Source organism: Falco naumanni, chromosome 11 (genome assembly GCF_017639655.2).
Source record: "Falco naumanni isolate bFalNau1 chromosome 11, bFalNau1.pat, whole genome shotgun sequence".
Lineage (NCBI taxonomy): Eukaryota > Metazoa > Chordata > Aves > Falconiformes > Falconidae > Falco > Falco naumanni.
The window spans coordinates 1526905-1554721 of NC_054064.1; the positions used below are offsets into that span (position 1 = coordinate 1526905).

The following is a 27817-nucleotide window of genomic DNA, read 5'->3' on the forward strand; positions in this document are numbered from 1 at the left end:
CTTGGTTGCAGACCTTTTCCTTTGCGATTTGTTAAATCCTGCAAAATACTCAGTATTGTGGATGAGAGACTGTAAAGACGTACTCTGCCATGCAGAGCTTACACAAGATCCATTTGCCTACCGAGGCTTGTTTTCAGGTATGTGTAGTTCTACGACTCTCTCAACTATACATGCCAAGGTGAGTGATTTTTATCCTGGTATGAAATCGCTTCATTTGATTTATCTTAAGACACTTCTTAAATGATTAAGAGGAATACTTCTGTGTGTTCAAGATGGGCAGAGGTGGTTTTTCTCAGCCTGGATCATTCAAAATTCAAATATTAAACTCCATGTTTGACTCCCAGGTTTTAGCCTTGACGTGGTCATCTTAAAACTTCTGGAGTCCATTTTTTTAAAAGAGTGGTTTAGCATTGGTGACTCTAAATTGTGGTGGATGACTTCTGAGGCTCTGGGTCCCAGCGCCTTGAAATGTGCTTTAGAAGTCGTAGATACAGCAGAAAGTCGTGGCTACCTGCTCCCCCCATCCTCCCTGCAGACCTTTGTTCCATTCCGTACTAGCCCTGCCTCGGCATCCAGTAATATGTCATTTCCTAGTATCAGCAGTTTTCTATTCACTGTTCCTTTTAAGAAAATAATGTGTTAATATAATACCACCTGTTTAGCAATGAGAAGGATTATGTACTTAAAATGTTCAGCTGAATAATACATACAAACATCTGACATTTGGCCTGCTCTGAGAATAAGCGACATGCTTTTTTAACGGTTTTGAAAATGTTAAAATGGTGAGGTAGAAATTAAAATGTCACTTTAAAATATTTGTATTTAACTTATCTGATTCAGTCCTTTTCTACATTTCCCCTTGGCATATTCGAACTGGGGGTCACGGTAGCAGTCTGACACTGCGGATACTTTGAACGATATACTGAACATTGTTGGCATTTCAGCCTAATTAGTTGCATCCTGTTTTGTGATTTGTCTTTGGTCCTTTGGGTTGCTGGCCCAGGATTTTTTTAACCTTTTTTTATGCTCATCATTGTCTCATTTTAAATGTCAACAGACCACTACTTGTGTAATTGGTTTTTTCCCCTTCTTTTCTCCCCAATGTCAGAAAACTTGACAAACGATTTCTACATCTTGGGCAGGCTACATGAGCAAAATAGATCCCAAGACTGAGTGACAAACATGGGCTGATCTAGTCCGTGCAGGTCTCCAGCACAGCTGCATATTTTCTGGCCAGTGGTTGCTGTTACCCCCAGTTTTGAACCGGAACGGTCTTTTCTTGAGTTTAATGCTTGTGTTTGTTCTTGGTTTAATGCTTGTGCCAGCGCTGGGCCACCCCCGAGAGGTTGATCTGCACCTTCTCTATCAGGCTCCCCGCACGTGAAAACCGGCCGAGGCCTCCTGCCCCTGGGCGGTGGGATAACGGTGCCTGCGCTGCTGCCACGGACCCTCCGACCGGGATCACGCGGGGGCTGGGCGCGTTCTGCCGGGTGCTGGCGTTCTGTCCGTTTAAGAAGTGTCACCTGGCTGGTTTACTCTCAACAAGCCTCACTTGATGTCACGGTGTGCCCAAGGGTGTACCTGCGTCTCTGGAGGTGCTGGGGTCCCTGAGGCGAGGGGGAGAGAGCGGCCCCGCTGCGCTGGGACGCTGCTGTGCTCTGCCGCTGGGCCGGAGCCAGCGAGCCCCTCGGCGGGTCCCCTGGGCGCTGCTTCCAAGGCCTGGAACAGTGTTCGCAGGCAGCCGGAAAGGGCAGCCTTGTGCTTCTTACTCCAGAGTAGGGCCTGGGCTCCTGGCTGGCCTCGGGGCGGCTGTGGCGCAGCCAGGGTGCCCTGTCACCACCAGATGTGCACAGCATGTTGCTTGGGCATCCCCTGCCCGCTTGCTCAGGGGACTCTTAGGAGCAGCTAGAGCTGCGCTTAATTGTTCAGGCTGTTTCACACTTGGAGCAAAAACAGGTGGAAACACCCCGCACACCTTCCCTGCAGGCTTATGCTTTTCTAATCTGCCCAAAGACTGTGAAATTACTCAGGGCCAGCACCTGACATTCTGTTAATACCTTGCACTAGCTGCGTGGGAGACCGAGTTATTTGTTCGGTGGGGCAGAGCACCAATTGAAGCCAAGGCTGCCCTACACGGACACTGCTTGCCCGCCGTGAGCGTGCTGCGGTACCGGTGACAGGGCTGGCGGCCCACATGGTCACAGCTGATTCAGACGGGCACGCCGAGCCGGCCCTCTCAGTTCCCTCTCGCTGCGCCAGTGCCCACGCTGCTGTCGCTGTTTCGGAATTTCTACTGCCAAGTTTAGTGCAGGTGCCAAATGAAACGAAGTGGGTTTAAATTGGAAACACACATTTTTGTCATCGCTGGTTATTACAATACATGCCAATGAAAATTGCGCTTGTGCTGAAACTGCAGGTGAAATCTGGAAGGTCATACGCAATATGGAGCTGAAAAAATTGTCAGGCTTTAAGCAGTGCCAGGAAGACCATGAAACCAGATGAAGGCCTGTGTAGCTTTTCTCTGATCAAAAAAGAGGATTTTAAGTCATGGTTTGGACACATCAGTCTTGCCGGTGTTTGACAACATTAGATTAATTGCTGGTAAATGTAATTGCTTTGCCAAATGATTTTGTGGAAATAAAAATTGCAGCCTGATAAAACCAGAAATTAAAACTGACTTTTGTGAAACTGAATCAAAATATAACAAAGCTGCTTAAATCAGTTACAATATGAATCTTCAATACATTTTCATCCCATAAATAATGTCACTTGAAGGAACCTAAACTAGAAAAACCACCGCTGAACTGAGAACTCTCTTTTGCCTTCAGGACTCCACCTGTGCCTTGATTCATAATTTATACTCTGGCTTTTCGATGTGCAAGAGGTTTCTGCACCTCGTGGCATGCATTATAGATGGAGGAGTTTAGGTTAAAACATGCTTTTACTGTGAGGCATAGGGTATCGCCCGCTCTCCACATCAAATTCATGTGTGCAATTTAAACGAGACATTACTCTGCTCCCAGTAAATATACACCAGGTGCATCTTTTATAAATGTTAGGTTTTGCAGCATCTTGACACATGCCAGTAGTTTGAAGCCTGAGCATGCCTCAGTAGGGCATGAAAGCCCCATCCATTCATTCAACTGTGACGTATCGCAATAGGCAAAATTCTAGTGTTGTCAGCTACTTGCTGTTCAAGTTTATTGACTTACAACATCTAATCTGATGCTCTTTTTTTGAATTGTTTTCAGGGGTGTCAGTTTTCTTTAGCTGAGAGGTGATTGAATAGCACAGGAGAAGGAACTTGGCCAGAATCCTCTGATCCGTGATTCCTGACGTTATGTGACATTACACGTGTAAGGTTTGTCCTGCAGTGAGATTTGCAGGAGACTCAGAGCTTATGTTAAATAAAACATAGTACAGAAATTTTTGGCTGGAAAAAAACCTTAGCTGCCTCTTACCTGCAGACAAGCTTTCTGCTGCGGGACTTTATTTATTATGGCCATTGAAAAAAGAGTATCAACTATGTTCTTAATACTGTAATTGATATGAAGTTTATTTTTAATTAGTATGTTTGAATGATAATCGCCAGCCAGACTTCAGGCAGAGACAATGATAATAAATTGTGGCTTAGCTTCTCATTGACCAGAAAGCTGGATGGGCCAGATGCTTTCTTGCTTCCTCAGGGGTCAGGGGGCATGAATTTTGGGGACCTTGGAAGGGAAAGGACTCCCCCCATCTGCTGAGAATGGCTTGTCATGGCTGGAAAACTAGTGTGGTGTCAGAGCTGCAAGCCATATACTGGCAACATTTCAAATCACTCAGTTGTACCAAACTGGAAAGATAATCGTATATTGCTAAACAAGTGAGGGTTCTTGAGCTTCCTTGCAGCATTTTGAACACAAACCCTTGGTGCTGGTGGTGGCCATCTTCCAGAGAACACAGGAAAGTGATGTTTTCTGTTTAAAACCCACAATGATGATCCATGTTAATTGCTTGGGAGAGTGAGGTCAGCACCCAGTTACTAAAGTAATGGCAAAGCAGGAGTTTTGTGGATTTTGTTATGTTCCTGAGGCGCAGGCTTAGAAGGTGCTACTGATTTGAGCAGTGAAATAGTCTTCGCACCACTTGTGCTTTCGAAGAATAAATAAACTTTTATTTAAACTTCTGAAAACCAAAAAATTGGACAGTTACTTTAAAACAAATGATGACGCCTAACCTAGCCCCTGGAACAGAGTTCCTCCCAGGGAATATGTGATGGGGCAATAGTGGCCGATGCACGCTTATGAAAAGAGGAGATAAGAGTAATTCCTCGATGTGGTGTATTTGGATTCACCAGGTTGTACCCTGTGATTATTTGGCAGGTGTTCCAAGTGCCCTGCTCAGGGTGCAGAGCAGCTGTGCTGGCTTTGCCTGGTTACACGCTGACAAGTGGAGGACGTAACTTCTCCCTCAACACGTTGTAGTTGCCTACTGTCCTGGTTGCATCACTTCTGCAAAATGAGCTGTTCTTGCTAGGAGAACTTGTAGCGACCTGCTTACCTTCGTGACAGCCCTTTAGGGGGCTGGGGGGAGCCCAGGTGCCCCTTCTAAGGGGGTCAGAGGACAGAGGTGTGGGAATGGCAAATCTCAGCTGGGAAAGAGAGACTGTGGAGTCTGGGAAGTGAGGCAGAGCGGGCTGGTGCCCCTTGTCGCAAAGCATCATCTTACTGGTGCCAGCGGTTCCTTCGGAGCGGTGCCTGGCGAAGGCTCTGTGCTGCTCGGGGAGCCAGCTGCGAGGACGGCCGCGGGGGCAGGGCTGGCCTTGCTCGGGGAAGGCGCCTGGGGGTGAGGGCAGCAGCAGTAGGGGCTTATCCGGAGGTGTCTGGGGTTGCAGCCACCACCAGCTGGGCTGGGGGAGCTTGCAGCGTCACTGCAAGCATTGCTATAGCTGCAGTCCTCTGAGGGGACCCGTTCGGTTACAAAGAGCTGACACCTTTGGGACAGCAGGACTCTTAGTTTCTGAGATTGTTGATCTTTAAAAGTAACACAGAAACTTCTGAAGTGAGCAGAAAGCCCCTTGTGAAAATGGGACTTACATTAAGCGAAGAAAATTCTTACTGCTTTGCCATTTTTCTGCCTGTACTCGTCCACAGTGCTGGAATGACAGCAGTAATTTAACAAACAGAGCGTTTGATTCTCAACTTGTATAAATTAGCTCCAGTGAAGCTGTATGGATTCATGCCACCTTGGGTCCTGGCACAAAGCACGTCCCTTTGATGGTCTCAGGACAAGTGGCTGTAGTCAGATGCTGGCAGCCCCGACCACAGCACAAAGCACATTCATCTCGTTTCCAAGTGTGGAAAATGTTTCTTGATCACTTGATTCCAAATGGCAAATTTTACTTTTTAAACTGCAAATATAGTTCTTGCCCGGGGATAATTTCCTTTGTAATTGCATGATGAAATAATCCCATAAAAACCCCAAAATGTAGGTTGCATGTGGCTCAAAATAGTCCTTATTTATTGGTCATTTTGATTGTATACACAGCAAGATAGTAATATGAATACACCAGCTAAGCTACAAACATACTATGCATGTACAGAGAAGGAACAGTTAATTTTACATAAAATGGAGAAGGCACATAATGCAGTGATACACTACGATCATGCTGAGCTGGCCAAATTCCAGCTGCAACATTTGTGTTCTGCCTAGTGTAAATGTTCCTGGGACTCTGCAGGTACACCTCACCGTTTCACAGGCTGTGTCACCTTTCCAAAGGAAAAGGGAATGGACTGTGAAAGGAAAAATCTTGCTTCATCCTTCCCCTGCTTCTGAGTATCTTCAGAGGGATTTGCTGCAGAGCATGTGCTCTAACTTAGCACCTTCTCTTTCTTTGTAGAAGGCTGTTAGACATGGAGAGAAAGTTTAAATGTTTAAGGTTTGGAAGTACATTGTGCGTTTCTTTCTTCAATGGGCAGGTTGCAAGTGATCATGAATAAATTATTTTACTTCCGGCTTTTGAGGCAAATAACGAGACAGATACAACAAACGTAATTTTGAAATAGGGTAAGTCTTCTGCGTGGAGACACCTCCATATTAACAGAGGTTATGAGTACTTTTTGGGAAACACGAAGCTAATCTCGATTATTTTTTTCCTTATAGCAGCACAAATGGTCTCCACAACTCTTAGATGTTATTGCTCCTCCCTGAATGTCTGTGCTTCTATATGCATTTTATTATACCCCTGGGCTGAGAAGCAGTAAATAGCTTGAAATCTGCTATATCAGTCTTAATCTGTGGTTTAAATTTCAGCAAAGATGGTATTAGACGCTGTTTGTAATGTATTCTCTTTTGTTTTAGCTGTTGTCCCTGGTTGGGATGTGCCCCAGAAGGGTCAGCCTTCCTAAGCACGCATTCCACCATCCCTATAGCTTGGTAATATAGTGGCGGCTTTGGGACTGTTTGTGCTTCTGCAGGCTGCTGTTGAGCTTTTCCAGCTGCAGCATCTGCCTCCCTGCTTCTTTGGATATTGATTTGTTAATTCAGCTTTTCGGAAAGTGTATTTAGAACAGACATTTTTGCCTTTTGGGCTTTTCCTTATTTGCTTCTTATAGGATTGTAAATAGAGTTTTGAATAGTCCACGTTTTCTCCCTACTTGCAACAAAACGTGCTCCCTCTAACTCGTCTTACACAGATCTGCTTTGGTAGGTAATTCTCACTCCTGACTCACCATCCTCCTCCCTCCTTTTCCTATGGCCTCGCTGCTCTGAAAGCCCAACTTCCCCTTGCTGCAGTCCAGCTTTTGCCTCCACCTTCCTTCCACTTTCATTTCCTTTTCTTCTCTCACTTCTGCATGAATTTCTGCCATTTCACATTTCTCTTATTTTTATCCTTTCCTCTCCACTGAGACTGACAGCAATCACAGTTTAATCCTAGTTTAAAGGTTTTTCCCCTGCCTTCTGTCTCCTTGACTTACCTTCCACAAGCCACACTCATACCCCACTGTGAGATTTTCCCTTTGTTGTGCTTTTATGGGTGTCTTTTTAATTCTTTAGGTGCATATTCTTCCAGAGCTGTCTTTGGTCTGCATGAAAATTTACAGGCTCTCATCTGCTCTGCCTCTCCTTCCCCTGCACACGGTCCTGGGTATCTTGCTCAGCCCTATAGATTCTCTATGTGGCAACACTTTCTCGGATATTTTATTACCTCTGTAAAGACTGGTCTTCTACTGCCCCCCCAGTTTCATCCAGGTCAAACCACTGAGAGCAGAATTCCTTTCCAGGCACTGGCTTGCTCTGTCTCTCACCATTAACAATAATGCTTTCCTTCTAGTTCTGCACGCAAGCTGCCTCTGTCTTCAGCTGCTTGCTTTCTTTTGTCCTTGTTCTTTGAATCATGTAATAATTCAGACTGGAAGGGACCTGCTGATGTCATCTAGTCCAACCTGCTGCTTAAAGAAGGGCAAACATCAAAGTTGGATCCTTATTATAGCCATTCTACTGCTATTTCTGCTATGAACTAATTTCTGGTTTTCTTTCTCCATCTCTGCTATTCATTGTGATCTCCGTCAATTTTATTGCTCCTTTTAGCTCATTGACCAGAAATCCAAGAACACAAAGCAGGTGTGGAAGCATCTTCTTTGCATCTGCTTTACTAGTTCAATGCTGCTGCTCCTGCTTGTGCCCAGTTTGTGCTTCTAGATTCACCCTGGTTTTCAAGAGTTCTCTGTCCTCAAACCCTCCCCAGCCTGCAGCCTGACAGCTCTTCTTCTCCATTGATTTATTGCCCACCCTCTTGTTATCACAGATTCCTGTGTCCTTGCCTGCTTTGCCACTTTCTAGGCAGCGATGGCCTTGCTTTTGGGGGTCTCACAGCTTTTTTGGGCAAGGTTAAAGCACTGCGTGCGAGAACCTGCACAAATCACTCCTGCTTCACTTGTGGTCTCTCGTCCTCATGTGCTGTTCTTTGCTGTCTCATTTGTTAAACATTTGCTGCCTCAAACTGTGCACTCTTTGAGCCAATTTCTTCTTTTTTTCCAATATTTATGTAACTTTCTAGAAACGATCACACCTAACAAACTCTATGGTATTCTTTATTATGCCTTAGCAGTGTCTCACAGGGCAAATACTGGGCTAAACCAAGAGTTTCAATTAAAACCTATTACATCTGTATTACATAATGACATGATTTGAAAATATCTACCCTGAATCTCTGCTATGTCTTATCGCCCATCATATTCGTGGTAACTTATTTTTCCATTATTTCCTTAGTTGCCGTTTGAATTCTCTGGATTTACACTGCAGCTGTACGACAGCGATTGCTTTCACAATAACAAGCGTCAGTACCGAAGCTGTAAATTGGGCTGGAATAAAATCTGTTGTGCATTTTCGCTGTGACTACATTCTGCTCTTTTAACTCAGCTTGAATCCTGCCATCCACTTACATTTTCTGTAGTGCCTTGTTTTGAAAGATATTGGTGAGGACTGCAAAAAATCCAAAATGTGCTTCCTATCATAGTTACTGCTAATCATCTAATACAAAAATAAATGAGTGACACTGATCTTCAGTAATCCCTTAAGGGGTTCATTCAAAATGAATTATGAATTGATCATTAATTAAAAAGATGAGTTAAACTCTTGGATACTGCGTGTGCGTGCTCTATTATGCAACTCCTGGAAGAACCATCTGGGGTTTGATGCATCTATCTGGAGTGTCTCACAACTGTGGGAACATGTAAGTGGAACTGCAGGAAGAAAAATGCCATCATGGACTTTCTACTCGGTTGCCTCTTTATTGTGCATTCGGTTTGTGTGGGAGCAATGTTTCTGCTTTAATTTCTTGACTACATGTGAAAATTAACTGGATGAGTTACTGCTAAAATTTGCCTCTACATTTCAAGAAACCCCTTTGACCTGGGTGTATTTTTGGCACATCCTTTACTACTATAAGAATGATCATTAAATCTCTTGAAGATTTTCAAATGTCTGTTTCATTACAGGATTTCTTCCAAACTTCTCCTGTTATTCCATTACATTTTATGTGTTTGTTTCTTTTTCAACAGTTGTGATCCTTTTTCTGCTGAGGTTTATGAGGTAGTTAAATGGGATTATCCCTGTTTTAAGAGAGGAAAACTGAGGCATAAAAATTTATTTGCCCATGATTATATGAGAAGTCTGAGCTCCAGGAGAAGCACAAAGTCTGTTGTAATTATTTCCAAGCCAGTGCTTTACCTGTAGGCCACTTCTGCCTCTTTCTTGGTATTTTCCATGAGCTTTAGGAAACTTTTTTGAATGTGCTTTTTGGCAGCTGATAAATGTTTGCAATGTGAGAAGCAATGGTTTTCAAAAATGGACCATCAGGTAATATTGTAATAAGAAAACAGCAGTAGTGTGGATGCACAGAATTTGTTTAGGATGTTTAGATTCCCTGTATCCTAAAAGGTCAGATTGCGCCCACTGGATATCTTAGGCAATATATATATATATTCTTTCGTACTCAGATAAATACGTGCTTTTGTGGAAACTGAAATTCTTTTCAGTGGAAGGTGGAGGGGCAGCAGGTAAAATGCGAGAACTGGAGGAAAGAAAACCGGTTAAATCTGAAGAATTTATTTTGGAGAGTTTTTGCACAGCTTGCTTTTAATCCCTGATTAACAGATGAAAGTAGATATGCTGAGACACAGCTCTAGTACTAAACCCTTTGATAACAGAATTACAATGTCTTTATTGTACAGGCTTATTTGATTTGCCTGCATCATCTTCTGCAGCAGTGGTTGCTAGACAGTCAAAAGAAAGCCCAAATGAGAAGCTGTTATTCATGTTGCATCTGAGACAGGCACTTACATATATCCCAGGAGTCACTACTCTCTGTGATGCCTACTGCTGGTTATCAAGGCTGGAGTTTGCCGTGCAAATAAAGTTGTCCTTGGACAGGTTGGCCCAAAGCGATGATGAATGGCATTCGTTCACTTAAATGCTAAGAGAATTTTAGTGTTGCTGAATTTAAAAGAAAAACAGTGAAAATATTGAAAGCCCAAAGTCATTGTAATCTTTCTAACAAGTATTCCTGGTATCAGAACAGAAATTAGTATATCTAACATATGTACACTGTCTCCTTTCAGCCATCTTCCAGGATGGAGGAGTGCTTTCTTCTAAATCAGTCTTTCCATCGGCGGTGGCTGCACCATGCTCCACATCTCCACCCGGGATCCCTCCTTCTCCTGCCGGCTGGGGCTGTAGGTCCCTTGAGTCGCCCATTTATTGGCAGTGATGACTGAAACCACAACTGCCAAGAAGAGGATCAATAACAAGGCCAGCATTACTGAGCCAATGGAGGTGAATATGTTCGAGATCAAGTCAGTTGTCAACTGGAAGGATTGAAATAATCGCAATATAATTTATGGTGAAAGAATACTGAGACACACTTGAGCTACCATGGAAGGAAAACACAAACCATTCTATGGACAGGGTTTTGCATAGATGAGCTACTGCCGAGGGACCGTTCACTGGTAGGGAAGTACATCAGCCCTTCCAGATTCTGGTCTTTGGAACCTTCAGAAAATTGTGCACGTGGTGCCGGATATTTAATCCACAAGGCTGAGCTGGATGAATTTCGCATAATGACCCATTTCATTTGACAGTTTCCTTTCTGTTTGAAAATAGCCTGTGAGTTAATATGTCTGCAGACTGTAGTGGCAATTCTGCAATTATTTGTTTAATCTCTTTAATAATAATTCATTATCCCTAGTTTGGCTGTGAGCATGCTATTGCTAGTCTTTGCTACTGCAAGTTAAACACGAGCTGTTTCGGCTGGGTATGTATTCAGTCACATTTCTGTTTCTCTTGCAGGAGGAGTCAAGTTTATGTGAATAGTTGTACTTATATATAGAAAATGTGCTTACTGTAAATGTTTTCGTAAAATGTACCATTTCTACAGGCATTCCTGCCAGTAAATTTTCCTATCAGCATGTTTGCGTGAAATAAGTGTACAGAGGCTGCACAAAAGTGCAACTGAAATCTATTCAGGGAAAACTTAATCAGTATATTTTCACAAATATATTTTAAAATATACATCCATTTAAAATTCATCCAGCTCTTCTTCTACATACAGGCTTTGTAGCTTCATCTACAGAAACACAAGTGTTACACTACAGGATGAACGTAAGGATACTCTGATTTTTATTTTTTTTTCCTGTTTTCATGTGGCAGTGGGAAACAGAATGTCAGAAGACACAGTGTGCATAAACAAATCTGCCAGCTGAAAAACTTTAGACCAGAGAAATTTCAAAGTTGGTAGATGAACATTTTATACACATCTACATATGTGTTTTTATGTGTAAAAAATGCTTATGGTGAGGTAAGCCAATGAAACGATGTGGTTAGTGTGGAAAAGTGGCCAGTACGGACAGGATGACCCTAGCAGGGATTGAACTTCTGGGCAGGTTCTGCCATCCATCATCTTTTGATTTGTATTATGAGTGACAGCTGAACTGCCACAGATGAATGTGTGCTTGAGGCTGAACTTTCAAATCCCCAAATATTAAGAAACAGAAAACAGCAGGTCAAAGCCCATTTCCCGGTTAGGCACTGCATGATACAGGATATTTCAGTGACCTGCTTACTTGGCATTTCTAAGGAAGTGCAATTACAGTCCCGAGAACGATGACGACTCTGCATTCAGTGATGGGTGTAGTGTAAGCGGATGCTGTTGCTGCGTGTACGTTGCTTGGACTCATGCCTTTGAACAGCAACGCCAGAGGGGAAATGATAAACCAACCCTCCTTCTCTCCTCTCTCCACCTCCACACTGATGTAAAAGGTCCTACTATAATAATAAAAGCAAGGTTGGCTCAGGGATTCTCTCTAGGGGATGCATTGCCTGGCTAGGATATTTTCCTCTGTTCTTGATGGTTAAATATATGGTTCCTATGATTTTAAAAAACATTTTTTTCCAATTGAAATAGACTTGTGCAGGTGACAGGCCACATGATTCCATCCCTAAAACAAGGTGGCATGAAACATGTCCGTCTATTAAATTCCGTTGGTGTGGGATGGCCATTGAATCTTTAGATGGTGTTACAGTTATATTTGAGATCTTAGTTTTTCTCTGTACTGTGTTAGACTATATGAATTTTGTTCTTCTTGTCTCAGAGAGGCTGCAAATTTTTAATGGAATTTTTATTCTCAGAAGCTGTCTTTTATTTTCATTATCTGCTCTGTTTATATCTCATAATCTGTTTCATTATCAGGGAAACTGAGGACCAAGATAGTCTAACTTTGATCCTAGGGTTGAACAGGACATATGTGAAAGACATTCACTACCATAGGAAACGGTGGTGTTGCCTGGTCCCTGGTATGTGAAATTTCTAACATACTCTCCTATTTTCCAGTCCATGCTCCTTCCATTCGTGTTGTAAGTATGTCTGTATCTATGGAGACATTTTCATTTATGATATCCTTCAAATTCATTTTATTTCTTAAAGAAAAGTTTTATGCAAAGGAACTGGGGAGAAAAAACTCCTGTAAGTTGTTAAGATGCAGTCACATATCTAAACACATGTCATTCTCAAGTGGAAGTCATCATAAAAAGGGCATTTTTTTCTTCTGCAATAGTTACTTGTTGCAGAAACCTTACCCACAGCACACCATAGCAGTCCACTACCCATTTTGTTCCAATTCTTGGTTCTGTTCCATAACTTTTGTTCATTCATTGGATTTTGCTTGGTCAACCAGTGACTTGAACTTGAAAAAACTACTTAAAATTCCCCTTATTACCTGTATCTATGTTGGACAAAAGACTTCCTCTTGAGCCAGTATGTAAAAAAAGTTACCCCACCGAGTTGGTAACCTAAAAGTTTATGTATCTGATCATGGTAAAACCTAAAGAGTTGGGGGTTTTACCATGATCATATACATAAGCTAACTTTATTTCTGTGTTTATGTTGTTTCTGATGTCTAAATACGAAAAGAAATGGCCTTTATATCATCTTTTTCGGGTGGATTCTATTGCTAAAAAAAAAATTTTAAAAAATCTACCATTCAAGTGCTGTCCCCTGGTTGATCAGCCCACAGATCACTGCTCAAGCTTACAATATAGGTAACCCCCTCAGCAGTAGCACTGAACTGATAACAAGAGTTGCCAGAAGGCTCTGCAGTCTGGTCCCATCAAAATCAACTCCTTCTTTAGTAATTAATGGCTGAACTGTTAAATTAATTTGGAAAATCAACCGGCTGATCTGATTAAAAAAAAAAAATAATCTGAAAAGTTCTGTCCCCCATCATCTCAGTCTGTTCATTGCACTATTCGATGGTGATGATGGATGGTGATCCTGAAAAGCAAGAGGACTGAGCAGCATTTTTAGAAACAGTGCTGCTGAGACAGTGGGGAAAAGAGGTTTTCTGCTACTGACCCTCCTGTGCATCTTGTGGAACGGTAGGGAGTAGGCTTACAAATGGCAGTTTGAGTGTAAAAGCCCCATGTCACTGCTTCAGGCTCTTCTGGTGAGTCCTTGCCTGTTTCTTCCACCATAGCTGGATCTGGGCTGTGGACCTCGACGATGTTTTGAAGCTCAGAGCCGCCCTGGCTGCCGCGGGACTGCCCATGCGTGCAGCTGCTCACCCCACCGTTGGCAGCCTGGTGGGCCACCCGTGGCTGTGTCCGTGGGCTGGACGGTGGGCAATGCCCGGCTGGCGTCGCGATGGACCACTGCTCTGCGGCATCGCTTTACTGTTCACACCACGCAGCTGCTGCGCCCTTCCCCTGCTGGCTTGTTAAGACCTGGTTATGAGCTGGCTGCTGGGGAGGTGGCCGCTTGTGGCGAGTGTGCAGTTTTTTGGTGCATTTGTCACAAAGCCGTGGCAGAGCTCCACGCAAGGGGTGTTCTGTGGCCTAGAGCTTCAAAAGCAGAATGGGAAAGCTCCGGAAAGCAAAGGACAAAGCGAGACAAACCTTTGCCTCAGGGCAAACCAAAAAAGCCAAAGGACAGCTGGAAGTCTATGAAGAAAAAACAAGTTCCTGGGTTTTTTTTGCTAACCTTTGTTGGTTAAGACTTTGCTAAGACCTTTGTTGCCCAGGAAGCCTGTGAGAGCCCCATACGCTGCAATAGTCCTTCAGAAATAATTCCTGCTAATAAATACCAGATGGCAATGGCAGCCACACTTCAGCACGGCTTGTGAGTAACTGGATACGTGTAGGGTAACTGAAGAAGGGTTCATATACTGACTGGCGATACCAGCAATGCCTCAGAGATTCTCATCACACTTTGAGCAGGAGGTTGGACTGGGAGACCTCCTGAGGGCTCTTCCAACCTGAATTATCTGACGAGCCTGTTTACAAGGTGGTCAGTGACAGAACAGTTGGGGATTCCCCTGCCCCTAATATACAGTAGCTGTCAGTAGAAGCTGTATCCCTAATGGTAATGGATGCTGATGGCAAGGTGATGTCATGTGTCATGGTAATACCGACAAAATGAAGTCTGCTAATGTTAGAAGCCCAATTTGCTTCTCCCCAAGATATTTTACGTAGCATGTTTTGTTTATATGTCTTTGGATGTCAGCTAGAGCAAGACGAAGTTGTTTTGGCAAAATTAAAAAAAAGGGGAAGAAAAAGAAAATATTCTTGTATTTAATTTTCATGTAGTGAATAGCTTCATCTGCAAAGACAGGAGGAAATGCAGAAAATCTTTTTTTGTCTTCTTTTTTAAACAAAGTCTTTGGCTTTTTGCTGGTGGGTCCATTTCAAAGTAGATTAATTTTTTAGGGTTTTTTAAATCTTATTAACTAAATATGATTTTAAATGTTTAGATTAGATAGAGTGATACTGCATAGTAAAGCTGGGTTTTGCTTTTCATTTGGTTATTGAAATAGATTGATTGTTGTGCCTTGGCTCCTTGGCTGGCTCTGTAGGTGAACAGCCTGGATGAGGAGGGCCCTCTTCACGAGTCAAAGCTCGGCAGCATTTATCAATCTAGTATAGGTATGCTTACCTTTAAGCAAGCTGTCTTTCAAACAGTTATTTTATTGAGAGGGGAACACTAGAGATTTACTGTAGATGAATGTTTCCATGTGTGCCAAATGTGAAAGGCAAGTGGCACAGCACAAGGGAGCCAGCAAAAAGCACAGGACCTCTTCCTCCTGTGTGTTTTACATCAGCATGGCTTCTCTGACCTAGTGCTGCCTGATGTTGACGCAGGGGATGAGAATTATGGTCACAGGCACCAAAGGCTGAGCCAGATCGGGGAGAGCGAAGAGTGAGCTGCAGTGCAGGCGGAGAAGTCACTGAAGGTGCGGGAGAAGTAGCGTGAGATTCCTTGGGACGCTGCCACCCCGGCACAAGCTTTGATGTGAAAGTGTGGCGTGGATCAGGGGGTGCGAAAGGCACAGCGCGCCCCGAAAGGAGAAGCCTGCCTCCGCTGCCGGGGATTAGGAGCTAATCAGCCTTCATGTCGGCACTCGCATAGAATCGTGCCTGGTTCTAGATGCTTCGCAAGACAGAGACATCAGCACAAGCTTTAGAACACGGGGATGGCCAAACCCCGGAGAATTCCCTTCTCTGCCACATGCTGGGCTGTCTAGGAATGCTGCAGCTGCTTGTGTGCACGAGGGCTTTTGGCGGCAAAGTCCCCAGGTCCCGAGTCCTGACACCACTCACAAGGGTATCACTTCATTCATGGTAAGAACTTCTGATCCACACCATCCAGATTTACTGCCTCAAAATCAAAACCATTTGCTATAGTAATGAGGGACAATTGGCTTGTGTGGTCCTAATCCATGTCAGAATTACTTTGAAAGATTTGGGGGCATATAGGAATAACACTGAGCAGCCGAAGAAAAGCCATCAACTTGATTAAAAAGCCCATAGATACGCTGAGTTTATTTCATTGAGGATTTACAACCATCTTGTGGGACTTTTTTTCTGTTACAGGCTGAATTCAAATAAGAATCCCAGTAGTTCAAGAAGAAATCCGGTCAGTCGTGCACAAATCTGTTATAATGAGATGCATTGATAACCCCAGCTTGTGGGACTAGAGTTTATTTTCAACAGCAGTAAAGTGGCCATAAATCTATAGATTGACTTTGTTCCAATAAAAGTACCTTGACTGAGCAGCACATGAAGCCCCTTTTTCCATGATTTTTTTTTTTTTTTTTTTTTTTTTTTTTTTTTTTTTTTTTTACTTTCACATGCAAATACCTATGGCTCTCCCTCGCATCATCTGTAAAAAGTAGCTACTCTGCTTGTGCCAAATGCCAGCCGTCGGGTCCTGAGAGCCATACTGACCTCGGTGTTGGGCTGCCGAGTTGAACACCTAATCATTTTAGACTCATTTAAAGAGAACAGATTCATCTCCCACTGAGCCAAACACTGCACAGGCCACTGGAAATGCAAACTACTTTCCAGATTCCATGCATATCACCTATTTCCTTTAATTGCTTTATCCTGGTTTCCTGCTCTGTGCTGTTGTACATGTGGGCACTCGCCTTTTGCAGAATAATTTATTCCTTCCTACTTTGGTGCCTGTGGCAGCAGAGGAGGCTGTGCTGCACCTGAGCTGTTTTTCCACCTTTTCTTGCCAGTCAGGCCACCAGCTCCTTTTTCCCCTGCACACCTTACAGCTCCAGTTTGTGCTGCGGGCTTCAGAAGTGTGTTTTCTGTGGCAGTCACTTTGCCCAGCCATTTGTTGTCCCTCTCTGTGAAGGATGTTGTTCCTGAGGGGCGTGATGCTTGCTGTACTTCAGACCTTGTGCCTAACAAGCCTCACAATTATCTGGTAAGAAAAGCGTTTGAATTCTCTGAAACGGAGAAGCAGAAAGCAAAAGGAAAAACCCCAGACCTAGAAAGACTGGTGGAGCGTTTCCCTCTAGTTTTCCTTCCTTAGCGAATAAGAACAAGACTGGCTTGTAGGAGGACCAGATTCAGACCCGGAGCCTTGAACACCTGATGAAGATCTCTGGGGCCTGGAGATGTGGCTGCTTCTCCCTGAGACCAGCCAGCCCGTGGCTGCACTTCGGGCTGGGTTTGTCATGTTTGGGTCTGGTGCTGACGCAGGCAGCGCTGCTCGCTGTGTGCCAGGTGCCACCCCAGGGTGACCGTGGTTGCTGCTCTCCCCACATCTTGGGGACTTCTCCCTCTGACACCGTGTCCGCTGGGAGAAGGCAGGTCCCTCGCCTATGTCTGCAGTTCTCTGAAAATCTGTCTATACTACATATAGAGTTGTAGATAATGAATTTTCATCATTGCCGTTGCCATTTCTGCCATCAGCCTTTGAGTCGTTTTCCCGATATCTGCAGGTCCCACCGCTGGAGGCCTGAATGAGACCCTGGGGGCTGTCCATGCTCTGTGGGCACCGCTCAACACAAAATGAGGTGTCTGCTTCCAACCTGTGCAGAAGATCCACAGTGTAATATATATATATTTACATAGGCAGCTCACCTTGAGGAATAAGAATTGTAAGTAATCTTTTTTTTATTTCTCTATTTTTTGGTGGATATTACTATCTGAATATTTTTTTCTATGCCTCCAAAGAAATTACATTTGCTACCACTTCTATCTATTATATGTTTTTTATAAAATGTAGTTTGGATAATTTGTCTTAGCTGAAATGTGACAGTTTGAATGAATTCCTGCCTGGAAAATGTCAACTTTTAGTTGTCTGACAGTTCTTCTTTAAATCAAAGCACCAATGTAGAAGGAATTAGTCTTAGCAGCTATAATGATAACTGGCTTGACCAGTTATGGATCAGAAAAATGCAGTCTTTGCTATCAAGGAAGAATTAAGTCTCTGGTGTCTTGTGAGAAAATGAAGACGACAGAGATGATTGAAGTCTAGGATTTAGCTGGGCTTGCAAGGAAAGTGCCTCATTAAGAAATTCTGACAGCTTCCCTCCTGGCACGTGAAGTTGCACTGATATGACACTACAGAAGTTAACGAGGAAGTTTGTTCTTATTATAGTGAAGCAAGAAACTGGAGATTGGAGATGGAGCTTTCTAAAGTGTTTCAACTAAATTGTAAAGTAGGTTTCCAGTTAAACAAAGGTGTTATTCACATTATTCTTGATCTTCCAGTCAGATTGGCATACGCAGACCTCCTCCTCCCCACATTCAGCTGCAGGACCATTCCTGGATTGCCTGGAAACAGTGCTGCCTTTAAATCGGAGCAGTTTGCCCCCTCCTCACTGCTAGTGCCTGCAGGAATGCCCGGCGCAGATGGCCTTCCACCGGCAGCATTAGCCCTTGGGCTGAGCAGCTTTCTAAACTCACAGACTCGCTTTTAGGAATTAATCTTTAAAGAACAGACTACTTTCAGTAACTGCGTTTTCTTTAACTGTTTGTCGTATTGATATCTAACTTATGTCAACAGTGGAATGGAAGTGGTCCAGCCATGAAAACAGGTGGTAGGTCTGGGATGCTCTGCCTTAGGCAGAAGTAATATTTCTGGTTTTGGCCACTGTGCTTTACGTGAGCTGAGCCATGAACCCCAAAAAGCCAGAAGTAGCCCCTTGAAATCTCTATCAGATATTTTGCTGGATCAATATCTCACAAGACAGAGTATTAAATGCCTTTTCTCTTAGACAGCAGAATGTTGGTTGTACACAGAGGAGTGATTTGGCTGGCAGTTTGGGAGGCAAGCTCCCATCAAACTGTGGTCTTTGAGAAGACTCCTTGATGGCATTTCTGTAGCAACTGCCAGTGCTAATTTTGTAAGTGTGCTCCAGCTCTTTTTAAGATCCTCTTGGTGATGCAGCACTGATTAGATGTGCAGCTCCAATGTGTTGTTATGAGATGCCTTTTAAAATTCTATCGACAGACTCTGGTATAGGAACTTCACCATCTGCTGCAGTCTGAAAGGATAAGAGGGAAAACCTATAGCCGATGCAAATCCAGCAAACTATGCTGAGGAGGAGTGTGTCCCGTAGCTGCTAAAGCGTAGACTAGACAAATGTTTTAGTAAAGGTGTCAGTCTCTGGGGTGCAACATCCCTTTCCAGTTTGGGAAATGCTTTGGGGTATCATACAGAATTATTTTCGTACATGGATAACGGCGCAGTGTATCAGGTGGTGTTTCTCTATAGGGGATAACTGCATTACAGCTTTGAGACAGCAGATTTGATATGAATAAATCTTGGTGGTGGATAAAAGCCTTATCAGGCAAACATCTTGCAGAAGGAAAGGATGATATTTTGAATCAAAAGACTATCACTGAGAACAGTAACTTTCTGTCATTGCCCTGCATGTAGCCAGGTTGTGTTAATTGCATCCCCACAGCTGCCGTGGTAGGAATGACTCCTGAAGAGGGATTTGCAAGGACACACCATGGTGGACTTTTCAGGAAGTCCGCTCCAGTTGTCATGGGAGAGAGGATGGGAGGGGATCAGGAGGTTAAACGCAAAAGCAAGAGAAGAATAGCACGGAAGATGAGGGTGGGACAGTTCCTGAGGAAAATGGTGAAAAGACTTCCAGTAGACAGAGTGGAATAGTTAAAACGGTGAGAAGAACTAATTTCAAACCCGCTTTCTTCGTTGATTGCATAGGTGTTGAGCAGAGCAGCATGTGAAGGGTGATGCTGTAACGGTCAAGATGGGGCTGATAGTGTTTTGATAAGAGAACGGGGCGGGGAATGATATCAGGCTATCAACAGCTATGTCAAGGGTGAAGCTAAACCTTTTCTAGTGCACACTTCTCATTTTCTGAATTTTGCACATATTTTCTCTCTCATTCTCATTCTAGATTCCATTTTTTTCTGTATCAAGGGAAAAAAAAGAGAAATTTTGCTGAGGTATTTGCAATCTGGAAGCACAAAGCCTATCTAAGTGCATACCTGTATGTATGTTGTTTGTCTTCACTAATGTGTTTCCACACGTGTTGTTTTCACCAGGCATGATTCGCCCATGTTTTGTATGGTCATTTTTGAATAACTTTAATAGAGTTACACACTCTGAATTGTGGGCATATAACGGGTTCATCAAAACTCTACTTTCCAGCACACAACAGTTAAGGTTAAAGATCCCTTCCTTAATTAGTGATGCTAGTGGTAGATCTTTTATTTCTGAGAAGAGCACCAGTTTTTGGTCCCCATCAAAGACTAGCATCACCTCCAGATGCAGCCACCTTCTGTGGGCTCTGGTCCCTGACTGTGACAACGTGAAGCGGGGTTGTCTGTCTCCCCCAGGTCCTGGTTCTCCATACGGATTGGTGCAGCCCGTGCTGGAACTGTCAGTCTTGCCATGAGAATATGAAACAGCTCTGTCCAGTGGCACCTAATAGAGGGGTCAGCAGTGTTCGGTATAGCAGAGCCAGGGTTCTGATTTCTGTTTTATTTTGTAATTGCCAGACACTTTCCATCCCTACTTCTCTGCTAACAAGCTAGGCCTACACTCTCAAAACTGTTCCATGAAATTCCTCTCCCTGTTTGGTGCTAAGCGCCTACAAAACAGCCATGTGTTGCTACCTAGCATTAATATTGTGCTGTCAAGTGGTGATGAAGTAAGTAGCTATTTGACTGTTTCACACTGTCAGACAACAAGTTATCAAGTCAACAGCTAGCCTTTGTTGGGTGCAGCACTTCGATTGCAGCCATCTCTTGCTTCCAACTGTAAATATTAATGGTATAAGATAGACCTTTATTGGCTACATAATACTTGCCTTAGCACGCTACATGACACTGTTGTGTTACTTAGCTAATTATATTCCTTGATAAAAATTTTGAGTATGTTTTTATCCTACTGGCTTTTTTTCTAGTAGAGAGTTGATTAGAGACAACATTATGTTTTATCTTCAGGAAAGACTTTGGAAGAGATGCATACATGAAAAAAACTAAATGGAAAAAAATATTTATAAACCTCTATGTCAATAATTATTCCTTAAAACCTTTTTTAATCTTGATCTAGACCTTTGATTTTTTGGTGAAGGTATTTTGTCTTCTGGCTTCTTTTTTAAGTGTACTTCCATCCTGTTGATAGGAACACATGAGCGTGTCTCTGCCTGTGAACCTTACCTCTGTCCTCAGGGATTCCTGATCAAGGGCTGCATACCCAGCGCAGTATCTACCCACTGTATTGATGCTGCTGGCATTCAACAGGTTTGCATCTGAATGTGATCTGAATGACACCAACTCTAATAATTGCTTTTTGGATATGTGCTGAAGACGCAAGTGGTTTATGAAGTCTCTTCCTATGTTATACCTAGCATAGAACATGAGGAAAAAGTCTCTAAAAATGTGTTAGAAATTTAACTTTCTACTCCATGCTTTTACCTTACTGCCACCTAAAGATAGCTAACAGAAAATACATTGTACTTCAGATTAGAGAGATTTACTCTAGGATGCTGGGAAGTAATGGCAGCCTTATCAATGTCTTTCTTTTAAGATTTTCTACATTTTCAGAAGATTTTCTTGAAGATCGTACCTCTTAGAGATAGTAAAAGATCTGCTGGTTTATCTCACTGAGTTTATCCCTGGTCCTCCAAGGCCAAGGCAAGGTGCATTGGCTACATGTGAAACTCAACCCCATTTCTAGCCAGATGATTCATTTACATCTGGGGGCTCTTCAATACAGGCTGAAAGTAGCATTTTGTACAGTGGGTGGAGTTGAGTCAAAATCCACCTTTATCTGCAGGTGAAAGCTTTTTCTGCTAGAACCCCCCTGTTGATTCGGCCCCTCTCAGAGACCAGAGCTGTCCCCTCCCGAACAGGCAGCCTCAGCAGTTCTTCCCTCTCACTGCACCCTTGATGCCTCGTTTCTGAAGCAGTACCTTTCAGCTTGGAGACTACCTTTAAAGCAGGCCAGTATCCTTTTGTCAGAGAGGGAAACTGAAGCACAAACTAGCAACACCATTGGCTTATGATGGTTAGGCAACCCATGGTGGAACTGGTGAGTGGATTTGATGTCCTGCCCAAATGCTGCCCGCACAATGCCTGTGAGCAGCCCCTAGTCGTGTCAGGGCGGTGCAGCCCTGCCTGGCTCTGACCCCCACTGAGAACCAGAACTAGCAAGGTCGGGCTTGGGGTTTATCACCCCCCAGTCTCCGTCTTTGGCACTGTCACTGGCCTGGTGTTTGTACAGTTGCTGGCACACCGAGGCATGAAGCCCCGGGCAAGAAAACTTGAGTCCGATGGGTCTACTTTTATGGAGCTGTTGCAATTCGGCATTTTTACTGTACAAGTTTTCTTTTTTTGAAGTATGGCATTCTCTGTTGTTTAAACTGCAAGAGTATTGCATTACACTAGCAATAAATTATTCGTAGGTACCCATTACGGGTTTACGTTCTGAAACCAGTCTAAATTCCCATGTCCACAATGAGTGACCCATTAGTTATTGTCTGAGCACCAGGAGAGATGCTCTTCCCCAGGCTGGCTGGCCAGTCGCTCCCCTCAGGCAAACACCCTCGAGTGCAGACCTCGCCCTGCCGTGCTGGGCCCCAGGGCTCAGCTCCGTGCCTCTGGGACCGTTACAGATTAAAAATGACTGAAGGGTCTTGCTTGGATTTTAAATACTCAGATATTGAACAGATTAACTCTATCACTGTCTTTGCCTGTAGGTGCCTCAAACCAGTGATGACCCATTTTGTCAGAGCACCTGGCTGTGGCTGTGTTGCAATATTTGGGGATAGCTCATCCTCTGCCAAAATCCCATCCTGAAGTCCCACAGATCTGATGCTTTGCTTGTTCACTGTCTTCACTTTTTATACCACAAACTATTTAATTCAACTGGTAAGTTAATCAGTGGTTTCCAAGATGCTTCTTTATGTCTCCAAGGAACTCTTTTGATTGATAACTTGCATGCTTCCTTAAATTTTTCCCAGTCTTACACTTATTTCAAGGTCAGTAAGGTAACCATGAAATCAAGCAAGTTATGTATAGTTTTGGCAGAAGTGTCACAGATTAGTATTTTCTTCTGGAAGAATACTTCACTGTTTCAGCGACTGTTGCTTAGCATCAGGTTATACCAATAATGCTTTTGGGTTTTTTAAGTGTCGTGGTTAAAATATCCTGGGGTAGACTGTGGTCTCTCTCCCTCTGCTCAGTTCCTAGTAAAGGCAAGATAACAAAACTTCTGTACCTTACAGATGTGCCACAAGAATTCACTTATCATGAAATCATTCTTACCGAGCTAGGATGCAGCCCAAGTGTTCAGTATTGTCCCCGTCTCTATGATTTCCACAAATCTATTTTACTACCTGTGTAATTTAATTTCCTTCAGTATCTCTTTCTGCCTCCAGGATCTCCTCCAAAACCACCTTTTTTGGATGGCTTCCAGGGATGATAGGCAACACTGACAGCACTGAGGTTTTCTTTGGGACTCATCTCTGCTCTGGCTTCTCCAGAGAGATCCTCAGCAGTCGCTGAGGTTCCCTGACAAGGGATGGAGAGAAGTTTGTATGGGAATGATAACTTCCAGATCTGTAGAAAGCAACAGAAGATACCACCTTTCGCTAGTGGGGTTAGGTCTACCACGAAGGACGTGTTACAGTGTCGTATGTATAGAAATCAAGCATTTTCTTTTGGCCTGAATGAGTTTTGAGTTTGATTAAAGGAAACAACAAAGTAAGAAAGGACCAAATGGAATTTTCCACAAGACACAGCACAGAGTCTTGTGTGGCTCTCGTGTGTGATATACCGTATCAGTTCACAAAACAGCAGACTTTGGGACAGCAAAAGGTAACTGTTACATCGGTATACAGACTCTGTGGAGGAGATGTATGCCTGCATTTCACTGAGGGATTTGGGCCAGCCCAGGTAAGAGGACCGAACATTACGTTTTGGTGTTTGCAAACACAAACTGAAAGTAGCCATGGAGAAGACATAATGTTGCCAGCCCCACCCCCACCCCAATGCCCACTCACTATGTCCTCATTGATCTGAACTGTGAGCAGGTTTGGGGGCTTTTTTGTGTTTCAGGATTAGCAGCTCCCAGGTGTCAGCCAGGCTTACTGTGTTCAGCCCATGCACACTTTTCCTAGATAACTGGCAAAAAGTCAACGGGAGAGCAAAAATCTTGTCATGAGATGATCAGGAAACAGCAGCCTCTTTGATTTCACCCCCAAACGATTACTGCCTGGGGAAGGGGAACAGAGGGGCCTGCCCCTGCAGGTAAGAAGGGTGCATGCAGCATGTGAATGTTACTGGTGCTGCACCAGACAGAAATAGAAATATTTCTATTTATTTCTGCAATGGATAAAATAGACCTGACACTATTTATGTGCCCGACAGTCTCATATATATATATATATAAATACCCCAGTATTTCACAGGGTCCAACAACTACCAAAGCCGTCTGCAGTGGTGCAGAATCTGCTCACTCTAAATAATTTGCAAACATTTGTAAAGCTGCTGATTCTTCTGTCCTTTCCAATGAATTACAGCAGTATTGCATGGCTTTTGTATTTCAGTGCTCTTATTCTTCTTTAAAAGTGAATAATCTGTTCTAACAAATATTGTTTGAATACATTTAAGGACTGTTGTATTTGGTGCACAGTTAGTTTGGTAGAAAGCTCAGAGATTTTTGTAACAAGCTCTGCCTCTCGTTTAAATGGCTCTCTGTATCAAAACCGATAAGTGTTCCTGATCTTTGAAAACAAAAATATTTCTCAGATCCTCAGAAACAGGAATTATTTTTATTGCTTTTACTGGAAAATATTCTATAAGCTTAGTAAATAGTGCAAATTTTTTTTTCAGACATTATTAGGTAGAGAATTTCATAACAAGAACTGAAAAATGCTCTGCACAAGAATGTACTTTAAGAGTTCATCAAGAGACACGTGGGCAGATTAACATGCCGGCCTTGTTTTGTCTGGAGACATTGTCATGTCATAGACCTTTGATAGTAATCTTAAGCATATGCTTAGTTTCTAAGTCATTAACACTAGCCTACAAGATGTATTTATTATGAGCTAATATGTCAACACTATTAAGGAGCTACAGCGCTATCACTGTGTATATAAAGTAGCGGTTGGAATTGAGGACCATGGTTCCCATCCAGGCCTGAATAAATATGGGTAGATTTTCTGAAGGGCTTAAACTGTAGTACCTGGTAAATCTCCATATTTACCCTTTATCTGGCATCCTTTGTGTGTGTGTATATATATATATTTATATATATATATATAAACATACCTAAGGTGTGAGTATCTTGGTATTTCTACTTGTAATGGTTGTGAACGAGCTTCATTTCAGGTCACCTTGGTCCAATTGTATTTTAAGAAGCAAATGGAAACGTGCAGTTTCCACATGAGGTGACAGCAATAGTCAGAAATGGGGCCAGGCTATCTCCATGGTGCCCAGTGACAGGCAAGGGGCAACGGGCACAAACAGAGGAAGTTCCACCTGAATATGAGGAACAACTATTTCACTTTGAGGGTGTCAGAGCTGTGGGACAGGCTGCCCAGAGAGGCTGGGCAGTCTCCTTCTCTGGGGACATTCAAACCCACCTGGACGCAACTGTGGGCAACCTGCTCCAGGTGACGCTGCTTTAGTAGGGGGGTGGACAAGAGGGTCTCCAGAGGTCCCTTCCAGCCCTGACCACGCTGTGATTCAGTGAAATACCAGAATTACCAAAATGTTTGTTTGCATTTGGATAGTTCTTAGGATGAGGTCAGAGTTACATTTTTTATCTACAGGGATAACTCAAACACAGGAGTATTTGTTCCTGCTCTTACCAAAAAAAGAAGAAATAAAAGAAAAAGAAATAAAAGTAGAATATTATTTTTATATTTATGAGTTAATTGTTTTAAAGCAACTTTCAGAATACCTTGCCTCAGTCTTGCATTATTTGAAGATAGAAAAAATAGATTAAAAAGAACATTGAGTCTCAAGAACCGTATGAAAAAAAATGTAAAAATTAGTATCTGAACAATGCAGGCATGAAGTGCATGAATGTGTTATAAAGTGAGCAATGACTGAAGTAAATGCCCATGTGATGTGAATGTGAGCCCACAGGGAAAACATCAGAAGGTGAGAAAAGGAAAACAATGCCATTGCAACATAAAGGATGGTATACAGACAAAACGTGTTAGTCTGAATACTGAATGTGTTATGTGAATACCGTACTTGAGCTGATTCCTATACTGCAGTGTTATGCTGTCATATGTCATCTGGGCTCCCTTTTCTGCTTAAATTTGCCATACACATTAAATATTCAACTGTTTTTCACTGATGCGTGCAGTAACGCTGGCCTTGTGAGGAGCTTTCTTGTCTTCCCCAGCTACGACACGTCAGATAACCTTATTGTCTTTACATCCTGATGTTTTTGTACCTTATGTTATGACACATATTAAATGTGTTTCTTGCAATATCCTTTTAGAAGTTTTAGTTAAATCCTGTGTTCTGAATGCAGACTAATAGAAAATAGCAAAGGATATTAAGAGGTTGTTCTGCTCTGAAAAACAGCTGTAAAAATGGCATTGTGACATTTCCAATTACTTCCAAAGCAGAGCTGCTCATTGTACAAATCTAAAGGTGTTTGTTCTTATCCCATGTTTGACCTGGCACAGAAATAAAGCTGGGCTTTCTGGCCTCTACCATCAGTGGTAACAGTTCTGCCACGGTGGGTGATCTTACAACCACGCGAATTACGTGAAAACAAATTCCATCTTTCCCCCAGCTCAGTTACACTGGCTCTGCTAGGCTAATAAAAATAGCAAAAACTTGCTTCAGTTGATGAAATAATATTATTTCAATGACCTATCATCAGACTGTATCATCGAACTAATCATCGTTACCGGTGCTGGACAGCCCTTTTCTCCACATGGTTGACATGATGAGGGTTTTCTCGAAGTAAGGTGCTACAGAGAGTAACTCAGGAGTATCAGGGAATACCCTTTATGCTCCTGGCAGCAGCCTTATGTCACGTAGGTTATACTGACCAGACGGCTTATGTCTTTCCCACGGTCTGCTCCCTGCCTGGATCTTAGGGGCATCAAGAACGCTGATAGGTGAGAGCTGGCTTCTGCTCACTGACAGTTCTTCTGACCCACGGCTTGCTCCCCACTTGGGAAAGAAAGCCGGCAGGAACGTGCCATGGGCTGGCTGTGCCGGCTGCGGTTGCTGGAGGCTGAGGGCATCAGTTCTGAACAGGCGTTCAGTTCCCTCCTTTGGCCTCAAGCACTGCCAGCTTCAGGATGATTTTCAAGCATGTGAGTGAGTGGTTTTACATACCTCTGATTTTATGGGGTGTGAGGTAAGGACCTCACCAGTGGAGTTAGCTATGCAGGACAGGGAATTTCAGCAAAATGATTTAATTTTGAAAATATTTTACTGTACATATTCGTCTCTTTCAACAGGCTGTGAGAACACTGGAGAAGACCAAAGTCACAGGGGGTAAAAATGTGCTCACTTACTAAGACATGTCTGATGCTCCCCAATGTCTTGGGGATGTCATCTGACTGCCTGGAGTCATGAGTTGCTCAGCCACACCACGAGGGGAACCTGGAGCTGACCCCCACATATGGGGAGACCCTCTGTTCACGTTCTGCAGGTTATGACCACTGGTATAAGCTTTCCAGTGGCACAGGGCAACCACAGCTCCTCAGCTGATGCTGTGGAGAAACAGTGAGTGGCTTGTCTGAAAATGGGGGTGGTAGCCCTTCCCAGTTTCACTTGACTTACCAAGCTCTACTTCAGCATTTTACCACACTCCTGAGGCTGGCAGCTAAATATTATTGTCTTAGTGTTGTCAACACTGAGCATTCAAGCTTAGGTTAATAATAATAATAATTATGTTGCCTTAAAACAATTATATTTTAAGATAAAAATATTTTTTTAAAATAATTTGGGGGGGGGGGGGTGTGCGCGGCTTTCTGTGGCTCTTAAAGTCTCCTCCAAGCCTGGGAGGGCTAGCGACTTATCT

At 43.2% G+C, this 27817-nt stretch overlaps 1 protein-coding gene across 2 annotated transcripts in view; it reads right to left on the bottom strand.

Annotated features, from left to right (window-relative positions):
• Positions 1-3770: 3770 nt before the first annotated feature.
• CRB1 (crumbs cell polarity complex component 1) overlaps positions 3771-27817 on the bottom strand; it is a 112450-nt gene continuing 88403 nt past the window's right edge. The window contains exon 12 of one of the 2 annotated variants that reach the window (XM_040610913.1): positions 3771-10267. In XM_040610913.1, coding sequence (XP_040466847.1) covers positions 10139-10267 — 129 coding nt within the window. In that variant the 3' untranslated portion in view covers positions 3771-10138. Of the gene's footprint in view, positions 10350-27817 lie in introns of both variants that reach the window. The other variant, XM_040610912.1, reaches the window with a different exon arrangement.